General features: G+C 42.3%; 1 protein-coding gene across 1 annotated transcript in view; it reads right to left on the bottom strand.

The window, feature by feature from the left end:
• PPM1L (protein phosphatase, Mg2+/Mn2+ dependent 1L) overlaps positions 1-22477 on the bottom strand; it is a gene marked incomplete at its 5' end in the record, with an annotated part of 84993 nt that extends 62516 nt beyond the window's left edge. Inside the window, one exon of the mRNA XM_084267576.1 lies at positions 22124-22477. Within this exon, the coding sequence (XP_084123702.1) occupies positions 22124-22477 (354 nt within the window). The remainder of the gene's footprint in view (positions 1-22123) is intronic.
• Between the last annotated feature and the right edge of the window lie 203 nt (positions 22478-22680).

Raw genomic sequence — 22680 nt, 5'->3', positions numbered from 1 at the left:
CACCTCTGTAGCATTTCTAAAGAATCAATTACTTCTCCCATAGTTTCCCAGACTGACTCAAAACCACAAGCTGTTTAATATCCAAAAACAGATATATAAAAAACCCCTGACAACACAGTAAAGGGTGAGCAGCAAATACTTCTGACACCAAGGCCAGAGGAGCTAAGCTAATCTTTAGAGGCAGTGAAGGGTTTCAAGAGGAATACAAAAAATATTGCTAATGAGATGCAAGTGTAAAAACCACATGGAAAGACTGGGGTGGGGGCAGGGGGAGAAGGGGAGTAAACATCAGTGAGTCACAGAAATACTTCAATATTACCACAAGGAACTGACCCAGGACACAGCCCTTCCAAGGAAAAACAGGTTCTTTATATCACGTTTACACAGGAAACACAATGCTCATGCATCAAAACCCCTCCAAGCGCTGATCCCAGCCCCACATCCCCTCTGCTCCCTTCCCACTGGCTCTGGGGTCAGCTCGGCCTGTAGAAACCAGCTGGAAAAAAAACAGCTTCTGCCAATTTTGCTCTTGAAGCAGCTCTTGACAGTCAGTCAAGCATCAGGGCAGCAGGAAGGCAAGGTCAGGCCAGCAGTGAGAGGAAGCCGTCTCTTTCAGATTGGCTTGACACCCCAAACCCACATCCTGGTTCCTTCTGCTAACCAACTTACTGTTTAGCAGATGTGCTGCAACAGGCACACCTCAGTGAGGAGTAAAAAGCCACCTTTGCAGTCTCAGCCATCCTGCTGGATTCAGCTGGTGCATTTTTCACTTTAGAGCCAAGCAGCTGCGAGCACCAGCACGGCCGGGTGCTGTGGCTGAGGACAGAAGCTGCTACTGGTGAGGCCCCAGTAACATGCTCTCTCTCACTGCTTGTGCTCACCTGGGGTCAGATCTCCAGGAGCTTTGAATTAGTTGGTTGGCTTTAGCTAATTTCACTGGCTAGAGCATGCAGCTGGTTAGAAAAAGTACCATCATCTCAGTGGAGAAGCTCCACCTCCCCTATGGAGAAAGGCTGAGGGAGCTGGGCTGGTTCAGCCTGGAGAAGAGAAGGCTGTGGGGGAATCTCATTGCAGCCTTCCAGTCCCTGAAGGGAGCAGAGAAACAGGAGGGTAGAGACTGGCAGGACAAGGGGGATGGAGTGAAGCTGAAGGAAGGAAGGTTTAAATTGGGTATTAGGGGGAAGTTCCTTCCAGAGAGAGTGGTGAGGTGCTGGAAGGGGCTGCCCACAGAGGGAGTGGATGCCCCATCCCTGGGGGTGTTCAAGGCCAGGTTGGATGGGGCCCTGGAAACCTCGTGTATCTCCAGGCCTGGAGGTCGATGGCCCTGCTTGTGGCAGGGGTGTTGGAGCTCTGTGATCCTTGGGGTCCCTTCCAAACCAAATCATTCTATGATTCTAGGGTTTTATTCTCCTTGTTTGTTTTTCACTGTGATATAGGCTATGAGCACCAAAAGCAAACCCCACAAACACACACACCCTTTGGTTTAGAGAGGCATCACCAACCCTGCTGCACAAACCAACCTCATTTCCATTCGGTCCGCTGATGAGGTGCTGGGTTTTTATTAGGACAGTACCCAGAGGAGACTGTGGAATTAGGAATGTCCCCCTTTCGTTGTTTTTAGCACAGTGAAGTTGTGGAGGAAGCAGAGTCCATGGAGAGTTAATCCAAGAGTGAGACAGAAAACTTTTAACTGCAGTGTTTTGAGCGAAACAAGTAGGCTAGGCAGAAGGCAGCTGTGCCAGTTAAAAGGGCAGAGAGAGGATGAAACAGGAGACCCTATGCCAGAGGATTTTCAAGACCTGTATACTGATGCTAAGTAATTTAGTGCAAACAAATTAAATGTCAATCTTCCAGAGCCTCTGCATATAGATGAACCTTAACAAAATACAGGCTGCAGTCTGTGGAAGGCTGGTTAAAGAGATATTTTTTATGAGCTTGGAAAGAAAACTCATCGGTGGCTCTAAATCCAAATCAGGAAGCTACATGTATGGCAAATTTCCTGATGATACCTTCTCTGACTCCAGACAGCATTACTCACCCAGATTGGTGCTTTTTCCACTGCATCCAGAAACTGAAACGTTCAAAGGTCATTGGGTTTTCACCTTCCTCTTAAAGAAGGCACAACATAGCCCACTAAAAGAATCACCAAAATAGATGTATTCACCACAGTAAAGGTTCTCCAAAGATGCCAGATAAATGTTTTAACACTAAAATTCAGGATTATTAATCCATTTTTCTTTCTACTCATATAAAAGCATTCCTGCTGCAGGTGTTTCCAACACCAGGACCACCTGAAAAAGGCAGAGGACTCTCAGATCTCTCCACACCATGCTGGCACTGCTCTCATGCTGATTGCTACCACATCTGCATCTCACAAAGGCTAAGAGCCTGGTTGTGGATTTTTTGATCAGCTGGAAATGTGTAACTCTCCAACTGTTTCCTCAGGTTTTCTGAGAAAAGCCCCCAGTCCATAGGACTAATCAGAACTGTTAAACATTTTAAGAACACCTGTAAAAATAAGAGTTTGGTTCTGTTTACTAGTAAATTGCTAGTGTGGCCAAGAGCTGCTGAATCAGATTTCTCATCGTGCATCTTGGAAGTTTTTGCTGCCCTCCAGGCTTCAGTGGAACAGCCCTTTCCCACCTCAGACTTCCCTGTATTTCATTCACGTACCTGAATTTAGCATAAAACATGAACAAGCTATTGCCAGTTTTTGCTGCATTAAGTCTTAGGCAAACATTTTATGTCCACTATCCCATCAAGGATTTTATTTCTGCATTTAAAGACTCTGACTTCACCTGTGAGCAAGTGCTTGTGCACACAAGCTTGTGTATAGATAAATGAACCTGACACACACTCATCTCACTGACTCGCTGACTAAATCAAGACACATGACCTAAGAAAGCTGACTGATAATTTTATTTTTAATGCTTAGATACCTACTCAACATCTCTAGTTAGGTATACTTCTCTCTCCAGACACCATGTCTCTAAGCAAACAACAGGAGGAAGATTACTGTAGGCATACAAGCTTTGCCATGGAAAAAGAACTGGGTTACATTTACCTGTGCCATTTGTGGTTAAATAACTGTGACATTTCTGAAGACAAAACAGGGACTATTGCTTGGAAAACACTGTGTGTATATATATAAAACCCTGCCTTGGAAGAAATACAGATTTAATTTCATGTATATTTAAGAAAACAACTGGACCTTAATGCATCACTAAGAACATGTTCTTCCTTGCAAGGCAGTCCAAGGGAGCAGTTACTTATGACTATCACTCAAACATCTCATGACATATTCAAGACTCAATATGGAGTTAGGTGTTCTTAGGATATGGTAATACCATTTCTCCAAATTTCAAACAGAAGAGGAGGGCTGTACACTTCCATGCTATGGTTTGGGTTGTCTTTTTACGTAGGAGAAAGTAAAAAGCAGCTGGGGAATAACAGCACATTAACTGAGACAAACAAGAGCAGCCAGCAACAGACCACATCCCAGAGACATCCTGCCACAGACAGCTTACAGAGCTAGAGAAATTCTCCAACTGGAAAATTTTCAATTGAGAAAGCATCCATGAAAATATGAGCACATTTATAGGTGTTGTACTGGGCAGCCAGGCTAAATTCACAGCTGGGGAATTCACAGCCAGGACCACTCCTGCAAAGATTTATGAACTCTCTGCCAGCTCTGCCCACTGACTGGACGTTTTCCATGTAAAAAAAGTATTTTTATAACAACATCTTGAACTTCAGCATTTGACATCCAGTTTGGAATGTCTTTTTCTTACTCAGACACCAAACAGATTTAAAGGTTTTGCAAACAAATAGGTGGCACAGGACAAATTAGATCTCTTTATGCAATTACACCACTCTTATCAGTTGCTTTTTTTTTCTGCTGGAGCTATGGATAGTATTTTGAGTTCTATTGGAATAGCAAGACCATCATATTTTCTCCTTCACTGAACTGCTGAGCACTGACAAAAACCTGCATGTGTCTATTTTGACTTACCCATTGCCAACACTTGGCTCTAGTAGGTTTGTAGATGAGCAGCCTTCAAAGAGCAAATTTTCAATGGGACCTCCTGGGTTTTTTTCAGCTGGTGAAACAGCACAATGTTTCCCTCAAGTATTCCTGCCTTTTTTGTTAAAGAAATCTCTAATTTTTCTTCACAACAGAACAAAACTTTGTTAAATCACTTCTCTCTCATACTTTACATGTGTTCCATAGCCTCTGTACTCCTACATTAGCACACATTAGCTCAATAGTCTTTGAACCAGTTCCCACAGAGCGAGACAGCTGTCCACCCAAGGCGTTTCCCTCACATAAGAAATAGTTGTCATTCCAGTCATCCTCTGCAGCCAAACAAGGGCTGAAAACTCCATCAGGGAGGATGGACTACTAGCCCTGGACATCCTCATCACAAGCAGAAATTAATTTGGTACATCTGCACAGCGCTGTACTTCTCACCCTCTTTTTGCTCCTCCTCATCTGTTTCCTTGCATAGTTGCACACACTAAATGTTTTCTTTTTCCATCCCAAAGTTCTGTTTCCATTTCACCTATATGAATGTCTTGCAACTAAGGAAGTCTTGAGAACTTCAGTCTGCAGTAGGAAAGGCAGCAGTTGCATCAGAATTACAAGCAGGGAGTGATGAATTATTTAGCCAATATAAATCCACAATTTTTATTTTATGGACAACTTAAAAGACGTCACAGACTTCACTTTCAGGGCAGTTTTAAGCAGCATTTACAAAGTAGGAGCAAAAAGATACTCCAACAAACTAATCACTGCCTTTGTTAGATCCAGTCTGCATTGACACGGCAAGGATTATAGGCTAACCAACTCCTTCCTACAGTCAAGTTGTATACCCATGAACAACAAAAGCAAAACACCACTGATCTTATTTAAAAAGAAATCTGTTACTATGCGAGTATATGTTTAAGATTTAGCTGTTAATAAACCTCTACCAAATATACTTTCAGAATATGATAGCTTTATGGCTATTATCTGCTTTCAACTTAAAACCAGTCACATTTCAGACCCTGACCTCCGACTGTTTACAAAGGCACCTCAACCTAATGTTTCTCTCCACGCTGGATTCATTAAATGAGCATGGATGCGTATTTCTTGTCCACGAAAACAAGAAGAATTACTGCCATGGATGAAATCCAGACATAGGGCTGGGTAGCACTTCGGAAGCTTCCCTATTCACGTTCCAAACCTATCTAAATCCAGACTCACAGATTGTAGGGGTTGGAAGGGACCTCAAGGGCTCATTGGGTCCAACCCCCCTGCCAAAGCAGGGTCCCTAGGACAGGTCGCACAGGTCAGCGTCCAGACGGAGCTGGGATATCTCCAGAGAAGGAGACTCCACACTCCCCTGGGCAGCCTGTCCCAGGGCTCCCTCACCCTCACTGGGTAAAAGTTCTTTGACATATTGTCAAATTCAGACTTGAATTCAGTTTTCAAGACAGCATATAAGGATTTAAAGCCTGTACTTAAGAAGCTGTCTATAAATAATAAAACCTAATATCCACAGAATAAGTAATTAGGACTAAATTCCCCTCATGCAGCAGAATCTTCTTCACTTTCATCTTCTCTTACCAGCTAGAAATCCCAATTCCATCCTAATGAACAACGAACTGGTATCAGGCACAAATACCGAGTATTAACTCCCCCAAGAGCTAACAAATATTTTATTTTAGCACATTAAACATTTCCCCCTTGTTGCTGGGAAAAATGAAGAGGAATTAAGTAGGTCTGGCAGCGGCAGCAGAAGATCTATTTATACTGAAGATAATCTAAACTACCATGCTGAAGTGCTAATTTGAAATAGCTTCTTTGCATATTGCGAGCATGTGGCTGTTGTAAGATTGAGACCCACACAGGCCAACTTTACACATCTTTATTCCATCTAAAAAAAGTGCTGTGACAGCTACACAACTCATGGGACTCAAGTTAGTTCAGATAAGCTTGCACATGCCACAGTCACAGCAGCGATGGTGACACAGGTGTGCCTGAGCCTCCAAACCATCACACCCTAATACAATTATGCATGCTATTGTGGTATTTCTCCTCCTCTCAAAAAAAAATATTTAAAATGAGTGTTTAATCCATTACAGCCTCAGGCTTCTGTACAAGATGCTCTTTTTCCTGATTAAGAACTCACATGGTAAAACAGTGGTCAGCTCTCTGCAAATCTTGAAGCACATTCTTAAGGCACAGAGCAATTAGATGAGATACTGATACCCATGATGTTGCAATTCTGTTCTTGTATCACCTCTCAGTCTGACACGGGAATACATGAGATTATGAAACACACAGAAACACATTAAAGGCCTGTGCATCGTGCTCACAGAGGAGCCACCTTTCCTTTTCCACTTCTGTCCCAAACAACAAATGGCTAGCACTTCAAGAGGTTTGGAAACAAGGAAACTGGAGGCAAACAGGACTGATGAATACCTGAGAACACTCAGAAACTTCCCTTTACAGCTGCTTCCCTGCACAGAGGCTGTTTTTATGTTGTCACTACTTCTCTCTGGGCTGGTGGTAGCTTTGGTTAGCAGGTCCTGAACAAAGAGCTCTGCAGCTGCAGGAGCAGTTGTGTCTATCATCATTTCCCCACACAAAGTGCACACCAAATCCAACTTTCCTAAATCAGTCCAGCATACAGGTCCCCCTTGATCCTTGTTTCAACCTTTGTTTTCAAGCTGAAACAGAAATTCTTATCTTTACCAGAATGAATCAAGAAAAATTAATTTATGTTAGGTTTTTTATATAAAGGAAAAGACGTGGCTCATATTGCTTTTATTTTTTTACATTTTCTTCAAATCTTTGTACTGATAAGATCTTCAGTAACTTAAGAAGTTGAGCTCTAAGTTCTCATGCTGCCCCACAATGTCATAAATTCTACTAGTGAAAGAAGAGGACAGCAATAAGAAAGCCTGCACTCTAGCATCCCGTTTCAGGTATCTGCCCCTCCATCAGCAGGTACCTGATGCAGCTCATCCTTACTTCAACCATTAATGTAAAATAGTTCTGCTCTTTTCAAGCTCAAGCAAAGAAGAGATCAATAACATGTTTACTACTTCCAAGTGGTTAAAATGGTCTTAAATACTGAAAATTATCCCATTTGAAATAGTGAGGTCAAACAACAGGGACAGGTCAAGACAGCATTGGCCTTGTATCTCTTACTGAAGTGCAGGGAACACTGCTAAATCCTAAAGAGACAGGATCCTTCTCTAATTTAGCAGCCTAGAACACTGCACCTCAAGAACCACAAGGTTGGAAAAGCCCTTTATGATCATCAAGTCCAACCAATCCTATGCTAAGCTAAACCATTTCTCTAAGTACCTTATCTACCCCTTTTTTAAAGGCATCCAGGGAAGGTGACTCAGCCACCTCCCCGGGCAGCCTGTTCCATGTCCTGACAACATTTTCAGTGAAGAACTTTTCCCTCACATCTGCTCTGACCCTGCCCTGGCGCAGCTTGAGGCCATTTCCCCTCGTCCCATCTCCTGTCCCCTGGCTGAAGAGACCATCTCCCTTAAAGGAGAGTTAGAGGACAAACTGCAGAGCACGTCTGGAGTGCTGCCAGCACTAGACCACTGTTAGGTTCCCTGGGTATAGGCAGGGAACTCAAGGGCAGTGCTTCCACAACCCAGACACAATGAGGTGCTCACACAGCTCCTGAAGCGTGTCAGTGGGAACTGTGCTCCCAGAGGCAACCGTAGAGACAGATGAGTAAAAAATCTTTCCTGGAGTGTTTGGACTCATTTTCCTGCTATAAAGACAGCTTCATGACAGGCTCTTGAACTTTGACATCTGAATAAGTTCTCGAGTATTAGAGCTTAATGATTGAAGTGAGAAGGCAATGGCGATGCATTTTGAAACAGTTTATTGGGGAATCTAGATTCTCTGGCAGTTCAGGGCCTGGGCATTAGCTCGTTCCTACCACTAATTACTTCTCCCTACAAAATATTTACATATGAGCTGCTTTCAAGCGCTCATGATCTTGCCTTTTTTCCCCTCACTAATTCTTGCTGCACAGAAATAATGCCTGTAGGTCCTTGTTGTGTAAGCAATAAGCTTCAGGCAAGAGTAAGATTCAGCTGAGGTATCCACAAACTTTCTTCATTTGGCTTATTTGATTTCCTCTCCTCATACGGCTACACAGAAGCATGGTAAAACACAGACACCCTCCTCCCATTTTAATTCATTTAATTTGCTTTTATTGTTCCCAACTCGTCCCTCTTCACCTTGGAACTCCCCTCACTGCTGATGGCAATTTTCTTGCAACACAGCACCTTAATGCAAGGGAGATCAGGTGGTCTTAAATGTTTTATTAATCTAACTTTGAAAGTCAAAACCAAAAAACACTTAACTAGATCTTCTGGGACATTTTCATGGAAAGAATAAAACCTTGCTATGTTCCCTAATTTAACTTTTCTTTCCCTATTTAAATCAGAAAATATTACCTATATTCACTTCCAACCTCCATACTGCTGCTGTGTTCACATCCCCAGCCTCTTAGAATTTTGTTTCCTGGATCAAAAGCTTCCAGAAGATTTTAGTCTTTGAGATCATTTAACTCTCAACACCAGAAAATTAGAGAGAGGAATGAGTACTGCCTCAGGAACCCACGCTGCAACACCTGCGGCAGTTAAATCGCAAGCAATAGGTTGCTTGCAGTGACTCTCCTTTATGTTGCTCCAGAGAGGACAATTTATGCCAAGTTCTCAAGCCTTGCCATTAGCTCCCTACACTGAAAAACTCCTGTTGTTGGCAAAGAGAACACTAAATCCCCCTGCAGAGAAGCAGGTGAGTGCAGAGATTAAGTTAGCTTCTCCACACAGTAGATAAGGGCTGCATGATCTGAGGTTAATGCAGTTAAAGGGTTACACGAGCTTGTGTCTCCTGAAGCTGCCAGGGAAAACCCCTCCAGCTCCAGTGACAGACTCAGAGGTCATGTGCATGATGAGTTTGTGACATCCACAGCAAGTTTCAGCTATCAAACCTTAGCCACCATGACTGGGAGTTCACTTAAGAAACCAGTTCTGCTCCTCACCCTTGCCATGTCCAGCAGAGCTGGTCAGTCAGCGGGTATGGCTAGCAGCTGGCCATCTTCTCACTCACACCTTGCTATGTAAATCACTTTTTAAACCAAAAACTCTGTTTCACAACAAAATGCTGAAAGAATTAATTGAAAATAGAACCAACAGTAGCACAACACTTGCCCCAGGTTCAAATCAGGGATTCTCACAGCGACAGGGATGTGTCAGTAACCCGGTTTGGGCATGAATGACGATCCCCAGTACTGATGTGAAACAAGCATCAATGCTGCTGGTCTTATGGGTGCCATTATTCTTGATAACCACGTTAAGCAATGAACCTGAACACTGCAAAACCTAGCAGGCAAGTGATGGTTTTACATTAAATAACAGAGGACACACAGTTAATGATGTCTGTGTCCAACAGAGAAAGAAGGAGCAGTTGCACCTGAATAAGGAGAGGGGGACTGTAAAGTTCTATTTTCAGTTGCATTACTGACAGCCAAGGGACATAAGCAGAAATTTAAGCCTGTAAAATGATCTGAAAACACCTGTTCACAGAGGTATTATATGTTTTCATGACACACTTTGAAATACTTTGAATTAGAAGCACTGTGAGGTGGGTTTAAAGCCACTGTGACAGACAAAGTTTTCAATCTGTCCATTAAAAAAGAATCTCAATTAGGCAGTGTTTGTCACTGGAATTGTATTTAGCTCTCCTATCAATTGGAAGTGCTGGGAAACTCAGCAACAAAACATTCCAGTAAAAATATCTCTCTTGACTATAATAGGTTTGAGGTTATGGCCTTGCATATTATTCATCAACATGATTTTCATCTTCCTTCACAGTCAGGTTTTTCCTTAATAGGAGACACACAACCCACATGCCAAAAAAGCTTTTAAAACCTACATCTGAACAACTAATTTCAATATGCAGCTGGATACAGTTTCTTTTGGCTCGGCTTCCATAGCATCATCGCCTTGTTTACAGTTTACTAGAAGCAGCTCTCTCAGCTGCCAGTCTTGAAAGTTTACATGAACAATATACAAACTCCAACTCAGGCAACTTAAAGTGGAGTGCAAAACCCAACACATCCCAAGAGACACTCTCATTTGCTCAGAGTATTTTTCTAGTCATCACATGGAGATCTGCAGCATGAACCAGTCTGCAGCTACTGTCCTGAGCTGCCCTGTGTCACTAGCAGGCAGACTAGCTCTGCCCTTTACCAGGAGGGAGGTAAGTTAGATAAAAACTGCTATTTAAAAACTCACCATGATATTTAAAAATAAAACCATTAATGAAATTTATATGTCAAAGGCTTAGAATATAAAACCTTAATAAGATAACTAATTAAAATAATTATGTTAGAATATAGAGTATATATTAGAATACAGATAATATATGCTTTATGTATATATTAGAATATATTAGAAATGGTACATGCTTGCCTCTGAAGGTTAAAGAGAAATTTGGTTACTGAACTCGTAATATCAAGGTACCAGCTCCTACCAGAGCTGCTGGGACAGATCTTTTGAGCACATACAGGTGAGGACACCAATACTCAAGCAAAGAATCTCTACAGATACGGGCAGGTTCTCCTAAGCAGCTAAAACCATGGGGGTTTTGAAGGTATTGACTACCTTATTCTGTTGAAGAGCTTAGCTTGATCAGGTAGAATTACTTCCAAATCTTGTCTGTCCTGCTCTAATTGAAGTTGTAACTACTTAGAGTTTGAAGAGATGGTACCTGACCTCATCATGAACAATCTGGCCACAGAGTCCAGGTCTCAGGAAAAGATGCTCGATACGGCAGCCTCCATCACAAAGCTGACCTTAAAAGTCCCAGAAGTGTCTCTCAAATCAACTCACCCTCCAGAGGCTTAAAATATTGCATATGATTAGTTCTAGATGCAAGTCATTCCATAGCTTCTAACAAATGCAGACACATAATTTGGCCTCTTATTTTTTTTGTTCTTTTATTTAGAATTACTATATCCACACAAAAACAGGGGAAAAAAAACCCTTGCCAAACAAATAAATAATTGATAATAAATACCATTCTCCTTTTCAGAAACAATACTAAAAAAGTGAATCAGTATATCAGGATACATAATTGCTAAAATAAATACTAAAGGAAAAAAAATCAGGTTGATGATTTAAATGTTTGTCAATTTAAACCATCACAGAAAGTGCTTATTTAAAGCACTGATTGAAATAATTCTATCCCGGAGGCAGGAGATTGCTCCTGCCCTCAAAGTTAAAAATAATATCACCATTAACCTCAGCAACAATTTTCTAATTGCCAAAGATTACAAATCTTTTATGCAACGTTCATCCACAGAGAATTCAATCACTCTACTTCGCCTTCCAAAACCACAACTGTAACAGTACCCTTTGAAACAAGTCAAACTTCAGTGATATATTTTATATGAAAACATAAAACATTTCACAAAGTGAAAAAGTTTGTCATACCAATCTCTTTGTATATTAATGTAGCACCTCACATTAGCATTTATGCATGAAACATAAGCAAGAAGAGGAGCTACTTGGAGTTCTTCTCTGATGTGTTGATGCCAATTGGCACTATGAAACAGGCAGCTGGTCCTGCATTTTGTTCTCTAAGTCCTGAGCAATAAGGACTCTTGATACGTGCCAGCAAACCAGTGACCATCAGTAGAAACAAAGAGGGCAAAGTTTAGTTTTCAGAGCATCCAGAGTTACAAAATTGTCAGTGCTCTTTCAAGAGCCATAAAGAAATGCTGCCAAAATGCACACTCATGCTCTCTGTTTCTCCTAAACACGCAGAGAGCTGTAAAACAGTATTCATTCTAAACCACAGAAATAACCCTGACGCATACATCTCTCAGGTTTTCATCTCAGGCAGTATATAAACAACAGCACATTGAAACTGATAGTGCTTTTCCTATGGCTGCCTAGTGATCTTGCTAAGACAGTGTCTTATTAAATACAGCCAAGTTGTACAGCAATACAAAATTAAGGCAAGCTATGATGCAAAAAACCCCACGTCACTCCCCCTTTTTCCTCTACTCACATTCTTGTCTTCAAGTTCCAAGCTTCGCTTGTCTCCCTCACGCTCCTCGTGCATCAGAGTCCCTGTGCCATGTTATTCTGGTAAGAACACTGGATGCTTGCAATTGCATCGACAGAAAGGGTAGGAACAGTTTGTTTTTTTTTAAGCAGTTAACTAAAAAAATTACTTTCCTTGTCATAGTTCACAGTTAACTGCATCTCCAACACCTGACCAGTGAGTACATGGCATGAGGCAATTCACCCTGCCCTCCTTGCGATGGGAATCCCAGCAGCACCCTGCCCACAGAAACACCCAAGGGACCTTAGTCCTCACATCAGTAGCTGTGATCAGGTGTGCTGAGCATCATCACCCCAGTATCAGGTGACCATTATCTTAGGCCTTTCACAACAAAATCTTGTGTGATCTCAATTATGGGAGAATGAGAGTTATAACACAACCATCTACGTGTACTGTAGTTCTACTGACTTCAGTCAGTTTCGTGTCTCCCAGTTAATGCCACTTCAGGGAAAAGAGATTCAATTTCCTTCCCAGAATTGCTGCTCATCAACTAGAAACTGCTTTTACCTACTTTGCACTTATGTTCCTACTTCTCCCTTCATGATTTCCCTTTTCTTCCATACCAATGAAGGGCTGAACTTAGGATGAGCAAGAGCACGTAACTAATGAACACACTATTTTTGTTCAGTGGGATCACCCAGACTCTTATCCAACTCCCCTGCTTCTCAGCAGAAGTAAACCCACATTGCATATACATCAGATTAAAAAATAAACATCACAAGTACTTTTGCTATCCTACATAGAGTCCTGTACATCTTTAAAAGACCTAGGTAATTAAAAGAATAACCAACCAGAAACCCACAACGAGAAAAAACAAAAAATATTCACAAATGCAGGAAAGTAGATGAAAGCTCAGGGCTACAAACATTAAGAAAACTAAGATGACACATGTGCTTAGTCCTCCCCTTCCTCCTACTCCCCCACTAAGTTTCTACTCTTGAACCATACAACTTCAGAGAGCTGATTGTGATCAGCATTGAATTAAATATCTCAACATCTCAGCTTCAGCTTGTGTTTGGAGGAAACACATTTCAGGGGAAGTTTGGGTAACTCTGAGGTAGAGTACCCGCAAATAAATCATGTTCCCATTTAAAAAGCAAGTTTAAAGAAGTGCAAGTGAGCCGTGGCACACCAGAGAACTATATTATGGGCCGTGCACTTTCACTTATCAGAATAAATGTTTCATGCCCTCCAGCAGTTTTCTATCTAGTAGAGAATGAAAAAGTAAAGAGATTTAGTACATTAAAAAGCCGTATTGATTGAAAGCAGTACTGTATGACAGTTTTAGCTATTATAACAGAACTTAATAAAATCAAATGTTTACCCCTGAAGGGGATTTTGGGGCAAAAAAAAAGAAAAAGGCTTTTTCAACATTTATCACAATGAAAAAATTTGCAAGGGATAACATTTTAGCACTGAAAGTAAATGCAAATAAATGTTCATTTCTCCAGGGGAGCTTTGAGGTTTGCCGACATGACGTGCTATGGATAATTGCATTGTGGTTTAGCAGTTAAAACACGTTCTTTGATTGTCTGGCTGGAGATGTCAGCTGCTCACACAGCTGTGAATCAGACAAGGTCGGAGATGATGAGAGCCAGCAATGTTTCAGCATCATAATCAATTTGTATCAACAGCAGTAGGATTGGTACTCTGTGCTGCCACGCAGCTCTCAGAAGTTTGTTATGGCACCCAACCCAAAGAACGATGCTTCTTCCTCTCACCTCCTCCACGTTGCTACATCCTGCAGCAATTCTGACACTGCTCTCCCCAGAGCCCAAGCCTGTCCCAGCTCAGTGCTGCGCACTGCCCCCAACTTGCTACTGTCCTGGAGTAGCTCTTCTACAAAGGCAGAAAGGTAGAGTTTTGCACTCAGATTACTTTATGGCCTGCAAGTTACTCTAGACCCAAAAGCGTAGTCTTAGGAAGCACTTTTTGTTCTTGTTATTTCTTGAAAGAATCAAGATAGTTCATTTATACCAGATGAAGAACAGCTTTGCCATATAAATATCAGGCCTTATAGCATAAATGGGCAGTTATTTACACCACAGTTTGCACAGTCTCACCAGTCTCCCCTACTTTATCCCAACTCAAATATTTACTAGTATTCTGGCATCTGCAAACCTTTCTGCTTGTAAATCACAATGAAAGCTATGCTGCTTTCAATAGAAATCTCTGCATTCAGCAGTAAGTTTTAAACTGCTCTAATAAAAACACTAGCTGAAGTCTAGCTAAACACAACAGGACTAAAAACACACTAACAGCCAGAAAGAAGAAATTCTCTAGCCTGTTGCAATGCCTTGTTCTGCCTACAACTTCCAAGGGCTTGGAGATCTCCAGCACTCCGTATGTACATCTTGGTCAGGATAACGCTTCCTTTTGGACTCTGCTTATCTGTTGTCCTTGTTGTCTAATTACTTTCACTGTGAACTGAAACTCCACAGGGCTAATAAAGACAAATGGTCATCAATCTTCACAATCTTATTTTACATGGAAGACCTCTTGGGCTGGCCATGAGCCAGAGAAACTGGTCTGTCCAGCTAGACTGGTATCTAGTGACAGTGTCACTGAGTGTGGATGATAACATGAACCTGACTAGGAAGTCAGCAGCAGAAGGGAACTGGTAGTTACAAAAACTGGCTTAAAGAACAGGAGCCTCACTCATACCTACTCCCTATTTTGGGAGGTGGTGGCACAGGACGTGCTGAACTTGGTACAGAAGTTTTCAAACCAGGGCACACTGCTAGGAACACCTGCATCATTTTAATCAGGGCGGATGTGCCACACGGTGTGAGCAGCTACAGCTCATGTTACTGCTGTCTCTGGCATCCCGCCTGAGATGCAGGCCGAGCACCCAGCAAAGGCAGCTGCTGCTGACACACACCCCTCTGGGTCTGCTTGGGTCCCAGCACAGGTGAGGACCTACTGGCTGCAAAGAGCCAGGGGCTGGCATGAGTAAATGGAACCTGGCTTGTTGAGGTAAAGCATCCCTTCAGTGGATGAAGGTGTAAGGTTCATGGGATGCTTGGGTACAGAAGCACAGGACAGCAAGGGACACGGGTGCATGGGTGAGGAGGCTCGCTTTGCGGGGGCACAGAGTAGGGTGGGCCCAAAGAGTGCATAAGTTCTCTTAAACTTTAAGGTTTTAACAAATATTAGAGTGAAGAAGTGGAGTTAGAGGCGTAGGACTTTCTGTGCATAATTATAGCAGCTGCTGCCATTAAATTAGTTGTGGGAACTCTCAAGGGCAGAGATCCAAACCAAAGGGCACTATGGAAGGAGTACATAAACATTTTGTTCCTTTTCCTAGACCTGTCAATATCTAGGCTGTGCTTAAAGCGAAGAGCACACATGAGCACCCGTTACCCTGAGATTGCCTTTCTGGGTCACAAAACTTGACCATTTCCAAAGAGATCAGCATGTTCAGAGGCTCCTGGGGGTGGGGGAAAGGTGCAGCACTGCCCAAGGTTTCACCTCTGTCAAGGGAACATTTATGGACTGAGCCTAGACAACAACAACACTAGATGCACCAAGCAAGGGGGGACAGGGCTGAAGGGTCCCAAGAGCAAGGGAAAATTTAGAGGTGCCAGACCCAGTATGTGAGAACCCAGTAACTAGCATGGGGGCCTCCTGGCAGGGCCAAGATGTGGTGAACTGCAGCCACTGGCAAAATCTAGGCAGCAGCAAAACAAAGCATCCCTATGCCAGGAGATTGTTTGAAACTGCCGGAAGCCAAAATTCAGTTTTAAGGAACATTTTACACCGTAAATATTTGGATCTCTAACAACAGGAAGGAAGGAGAAATACTACTCCGGTCCAAAAGAGCTACTGAAAGCATGATACTCAAGGCAGAGCTAGAGCAATCTGCTGTTTTAACTAACCCCACGTGAAAGAATAACCTCAATTTTCTTTCTCTCATACCATTAAACACAAAAATGTCTAAGTTTATGATCTGCAGAATGGAACCTATCAAAAATCCTACTGCCCCTAAACTGTTTTTAAATGTTTATTATACATCCAGGCTGGAGCCCAGGTCAAACAGGACTAGCTATCAAGCCTTCATCATCACCTATCTTATGTGCTAAGCAGCATCAGTAACACAAATCAGCACGTTCTCAGGCTATTTAAGATGTTGCTCATTTCTGAGCCTTGATCCATCTTTAGAGATTGCTGAGGTATCTAAGGATGTGGCCCCAGGAGCATTACCACAGGGTATCAAGTTAAAAAGCGTCAGGCCCTCTAATAACTGAGGTCTGAACATTCCTGTTGGGTAGCTGTGAAATATCCTCCCCATCTACGGTGCTGGATAAGCTGCTGAGCATCAACCACACAGCAAGAGCACACAAACACTTCCGATGGAGCTACTTAAGTTCACAGAGAAACTTAAATGACTTTCAGAATCTGAAAGAATCAAAATTGATTTAATTAAACCAGGGGCAGTCAGTTGGCTGCCTGTGTGCCCAAACATGGAAGCAGCGATCCAAGCTAAGCTGGCAGACTACATTTAAAATTAATTGACTTTTTGATTTTTATGAAAATTGAAAAAGACTCAATTCTTCACCCAATGATACAGCTGTGAATGGCAGTGATAAGAGTTCCTGCTTCCAATTACATGTTTTTACGCCATTTTAATCAATTTTTAAGTCCTTTTTTTACAACAAATGAGCATACAGCATAGACCTAAAAAATCAAATAAGCAGAGATTTGCAGGGTGAAAATCATAACCCTGTAACATGATCTCCAAGAATCAAAACTTGCATAAACTAAACAAAATGCCAGAAATGTTCCTATATATCATTTTAGGATATTTAAGGCCACTCATGTAGAACTTATAAGCAAACTTGAGTCTTGCGTATCAACATGACCTCACCTATGTAAATATTTATTCAAACATTCAGGCACTTTGCAGAAGATTCTAGATTAGAAACTGAAAGAAATCACTATAAAAGGAAAACCATCCCAGCAGCTTCTTTTTAAAACCAGCAAAGCCTCAAGGACTTCACCTTACAACTACATTGTAACATCCATAAAAAACTCAAAGAAGCTGTTGCTTGATTTATTCTTAAATTACAGAAAATCTCAAGCCATTAATCCCTAACAGCCTTTACTCAAACACATGATAGAGAAATTTTCATCACTAAGTTTCTTAAGTAGTTCAGTATCAGAGGAACAGCTTTTGAATTAGAATCAGCAGATCCCTTTAAATTTAGGAAGAAAACCCAGAATGGTTAGCTTTCTCTTTCAACACAGCATGAACACCTTCTGTTATCGGGATCAGAAACAAGAAAAAAATAATCCAAAGATGGCAAAAAAAAAAATACTAGCTCATTAGATCATATTTGCTAGAAGGCAAACAGTATCTTCCAACCGCCAACCATCACTTCCAATTAAATGGAGTAAGTTTTCCCCTATCAATGCCTGAAAAGATGCTCATTGTCACAGCACAGGTGAGTTTAGGTCATCGGTTTGTGAAGGGGTTAAAAGTCTGATAGGAACACAAGTGTCCGGACACCATGCCCTACTCTGACAGTACAACTTCCAGCAGCTCTGCCAACACCCTCAGCGTTTGATAACGTTATGGTAGTTTACCCATTCACCTTCACTGAAGACTCAGTCAGCTCATATTCATTAGAGGAGGAGAACACACATACACACAAGCTACTATCACAGTACATGGCATTTCAGAAGTTCCCTTCCCAACCTAACCTTGCGGCAACTTGTTTGTTGCAGCAGGCCTGAGGATGACAAGTTCACCCCAATAAATCAGGGAAGAATTAATCATGCCTTCAAGTACCCCTACTTTAAATGCACAGCGAGCTCATCTGAACACAGCTGGCATGGTGCCCTCTTCTACCTCAGCATTCACGTTTCCATAGGCTCAGACAAGGCCAGTAAGGACTCTCACCATTATCTTCTGACCTTTCCTTTTTTTTTTTTTTGTCTTTGGAAGTTAATCAGTAACCAGAGACTTCTGGCAACAGCTCCTGCTGCTGATTTCAAGGTCCTGTGGCACACAAAGCGTGAGGTGACTCTGTGGTAACGAACATTAGCCATTTACACAGCAAATTCCCTCCTTTCACACTTAAGATCCCCAATCTCTCCTTTAGCTATGAATAAAATAAAAAAGGTGGATTTCATATACTGCAACACTATCAGCAACTCTGAAAAACAATTCTATCACACAAAAATTCTCCTACCCACACCTATAGATCCTAAGGAACAAGCCTTCCCATATTCCTATTTACGGAGGCTAAAAGCAGTAAAAATAAGCACAACACCTTTTACGAGACAGTTACTGAGATTTAATTTCTCACCGTCGTTACCCACATCAGTTTACGACCACAAACAAGCACAGGCAGCATGTAAGGTACTATCTATTACTATAATTATTTTTAAAGTCTTCACTCACACGGTTAGGAAACAACAATGATATGCGACATACCCATAACCATAAAACTGCAGATGGGCGCTGAGCTACTTTGTTCTTGTCTAATACCCAGATCTCACTAAACAGAGTACTTAAACCTTAAATATTTGAGAAAAGAATGCTCGAGTAAATACTAGTTAAACCAGTTAAATCACTCTTAGGAAGCATCATACTTTCCTTCCTCAGTTTTCAAGCTCACTGATTGTTGTTGTACCATTCATGTAGTTCGCAGCTTCTCAATCTCTGAAAAGCCCCCAAACTTCAAAAGGGGAAGGCAGGGAGGCACTCAAGTCACCTTTAAGCCTTGTAAAGAAGCTGCTAAGAGAACAGCCAAATACTTTCCTCGCTTCTTTTCTAAGTTAGATCACCTCGAAGCCTCCTTTGGCCAAAGTCATTCAGTGTGACAACAGGGGCAGAAACTTTTCTTCCTTCTTACTCAGCCTGTCCCTTTGCCCCCACCTGTTTTGCATTATTATTATTATCCAATCTTCAAGATACATACTGACTTCTTCCTAAAAGGGAGACTAACACTACACACCACATAGCAAGTTTTATTTCTGAAATATCATTTCCTTTGACAAGTAACTGCAGCCCCACAGAGCGTTAATAATTATTTTTGTTTATTGCTTTCTCATCAAGCCAGCCACAAAATTTAAGTAAATGGCTGCCAAGCTCTTCAGGCTAAGATTGTAAGATGGAAGAGGAAATCATGAAACGGAAAAGCAGAATTTATGCAAAGTGTTGGCAAGATTTAAGCAAAAACCCAGAATCTTCCTGAATTAGCACTACACGATAATTCATATTACTTGAATCATTCTTCCCTATCCTTCCACTTCAACATGATATGGCAGGAAGTAATTAATGGAGACACACTCCCTTGCATAGAGCTGGAAAGAATTAATCTAGCATCTCATTTGCTGTATTGTCTCTTTGGAAAAACATTTTTCCCCCATATAGAACAGTTTGTTTCACATGGAACTCGAGAGATTAGCAGTTCTTTGTTCCTTAAATACACAGGAAGACATTTGATGGGAGCCAATATGAAAAATTTAATCTTCCCAAAGGCTTTGCTACATACGTAGGTGAAGTGTTGCAGAGAGTAATTTATCTTATTTGCTAAAAAAATAAAAATAAGACTCTCAGCAAACCAATTCAAATAGAGACCTGAAATTTAGTATCACGTACAACAGATTAAATAAGAGCCTTAATTTTTGTTCTTTCTTCTCTCTCCTCTTTTCTATTCAAACCTAGAGAACCTGCTTAGAGTAAAACCTCTTTTTCCTGATTTATTGTTGCTGTATGCACAGCACAGTTCATACTCTCCTCAGCTTTACATAAAATCTAAAGCTAGAAACTACTTGTGTCCCCAGTGATTAGGCAGTTATTTTTGTAGGAGTGAAGGCCACTAACAACACCTGGGGATTTCATAAATAGATAAATGATACTGATACACACGTTTTTCCAATACTAACTTTAGCAAGGTTTGGAGAGAGATCTGCTAAACCTTTCCAGATGACAACCTCTTATATAAACGCCTCGTACTTTGCCACTTAATCAATTAGATCAAGTTCCGAGGAACTGGAATACAAAAGACAAATGAGCTTTCCACAGATCCAGTGCTATCATTAACATATCCTATGGATGCAATTCCAAAGCCACAACAAAACAAAGTAGCAAAAAATACACATTGGGCACATTCTTGTCATTTGGCTATTCTCACTGTTAGTTTTGGCTTATACTGAGTTTGCAATGAAGTGTAGGGCACGATATATATACGATACCAAAGAAAGAAAGAACATCCCCTTTCACACTTCACATCCTCTTATATCACACTTCTATCTGCAACGATCTCAGAACGCTGTTTAAAAACATGACACAGATCTTCCTGCAAACTTGTTTGGCTGATCAGTTCAGACAAGGAGAGCTGTCAGTTTAAACAATGGGGAAGAACGGCAGAAGACAGAGCACAAGCACTTTCCACCCAAAGCTTCAGAAAACAAAAGAGCCGGCTGTACCAAGCACAGGAATGAGAGCTGATGTCCATTCAGAAGGTGTGTACCAGTTTGTGACACGGACACATTTCTACCTGCATTCCTCGAAGGCCAAGGAACAGCGAAGTGGCACAAGCATGCCAGTGAGAGTTGGCACAGCTGTGCCCCCACTGACATCAGACAAAGAGGAAACAGGGCTCAGTCGTGACCAGAATTATTTATGAAGTTGACAGTTTTCCACATCCAAGGTGTTTGAATTATTTTAAAGGGGACAAGACACAAGACTCTGGGGTAATGAAGGAGGACACACGACTGGCTCCCTTCACAGGCAGCAGCAGAGCAGCTTGTCAATATGTGCCTAAGGCCCGAATCTTTCAGGCAGCACTTACAGGTTTAGAGGGGCAGCAGCTGCCATCCTTGTGCTCCGTTAGTGTCCAGTTGTCACTGCCAACGCTTTTCTAGGAAGGACTTTTGGCTACTTGATCTGTGAAAGCAGCTGGAAGAACATCCAAGCTCTCTTGCTCCCTTACCCCTCCTCGGCAGGAGTATATACGTTAAAAACATCAGCATTTCTCTCCACCTTCCATCATCCCAGCAAAACCCATCAGGTAATCTCACACCCAGTATAATGGTTGCCAGAGCTAATCTGTCACACAAGGGCAAATTCTTTGTCCTTTTCCACAGTTACGAAACATGTGCTTTGTGCTATACAAAAAGCTACGTGGCAGCACTGCAATCCTAAAAGAAGAGGCAACTATAGTTTCCACAGTCATCATCTGAAACAAACCAACTATCCCATCAAGTCGTAATACTAATTACAAAGCACAACCTAAAGGAAATCACCCTGCCTAAAAAAGTTGAGAGGTTAAACAGCAGAAAGTTTCAAGATGACAGTCTCCCCTCTTCCCACTAGAGAGGGGACAAGTATGACAGCATAGTTGTAACGACTTAAAAACTACATGCATTTCACAAACATGATACTCAGTCACACACTGGTCTTCACCCCAGAGTGAATTACTGCGAAGGCACATTTTACAGACACCAGCATTAAGGCTATGCACATGCCTGTCTTTAAGAGGGCTGCTCTCTAACGCCGCTGATGAGCGCAGCTCCTGACAGGAGGGGGGAGCCCTGCCCTGTGCCAAAATCAGATCACACCACACTTCGCTGTAACAAAAGATGACTCCAGGGAGTTTGTGTTCATCATCGTTATTCCACGCACGTAAAAGCCACTTCCAATAGCTTTTACTTCAATTAAACCTTTACTACTGTAAAGGGCAGCGGGAGTATAAACACATTTCTACCGTGCTGATTGTGGGAGGGGTAGTAAGAGATAAAGGGAATTAATCCCTATTTAGAAATTCCCTCCTCCCTGCTTCAAGAAGCAAAGATATCCCCCCTCCCCCCAACGTCTTAAGATAACCGTACAAACCTGGTGAGTGAGAACACATCCACGTCTTGCCCTGTAACCATCCTCCCCCACCACCACCCCTTTTTTTGTCGGTTTTTGCTTTTTTTTTTTTTTTTTTCCAGCTGAGCACTTGCCTCTCCTCCGTGCCCATCAAATATCCCGAAGATGGAGGGGTGAGTCTTGTTCACCAGGTCAGTGATTACTTCGAACCTGTCCTCCATGTGATCCCTCCGGCCTTGGATGGAGTAGACAGCCACGTTGTGGCTCTTGAACTCCCAGGTCTTGGAGAACTCTGCGTCCAGCACGTCTAGCCCCCCGAGCCTGTCATTCTGCATGATCTCGGCCACCTTGCCCTTCACCATCTTCACCGCATCCCTGCTGGACTTAACAATGGTTTTCACCTCATCCGTGTGGAAGAAATAACTCCACAGGGCCAGGCTGATGCACAGCAAGAACAGGGTCTCCGGTCTAAGCAAGAAGTAACGCATGATCCGACCCAGCAGAGACAGCAAAGTCATTGTATCCTCTATCATTTATTATCGAGACCGTGTATCCCCACACCATGCAACGCGCACCCCGGCGGCTGGGATGGCTCTGAGCCGAGGCAGTCAGTGCATGCTCCGCTGGGGCGCAGCCGGCGGGCGGGCAGCGCCGAGTCCCGCGCCCCGCCGCTCCCTCCTCCCGGCGGCGG

Source organism: Gallinula chloropus (assembly GCF_964237585.1).
Source record: "Gallinula chloropus genome assembly, chromosome: 8".
Lineage (NCBI taxonomy): Eukaryota > Metazoa > Chordata > Aves > Gruiformes > Rallidae > Gallinula > Gallinula chloropus.
This window is presented reverse-complemented; position numbering and strand designations above follow the sequence as displayed.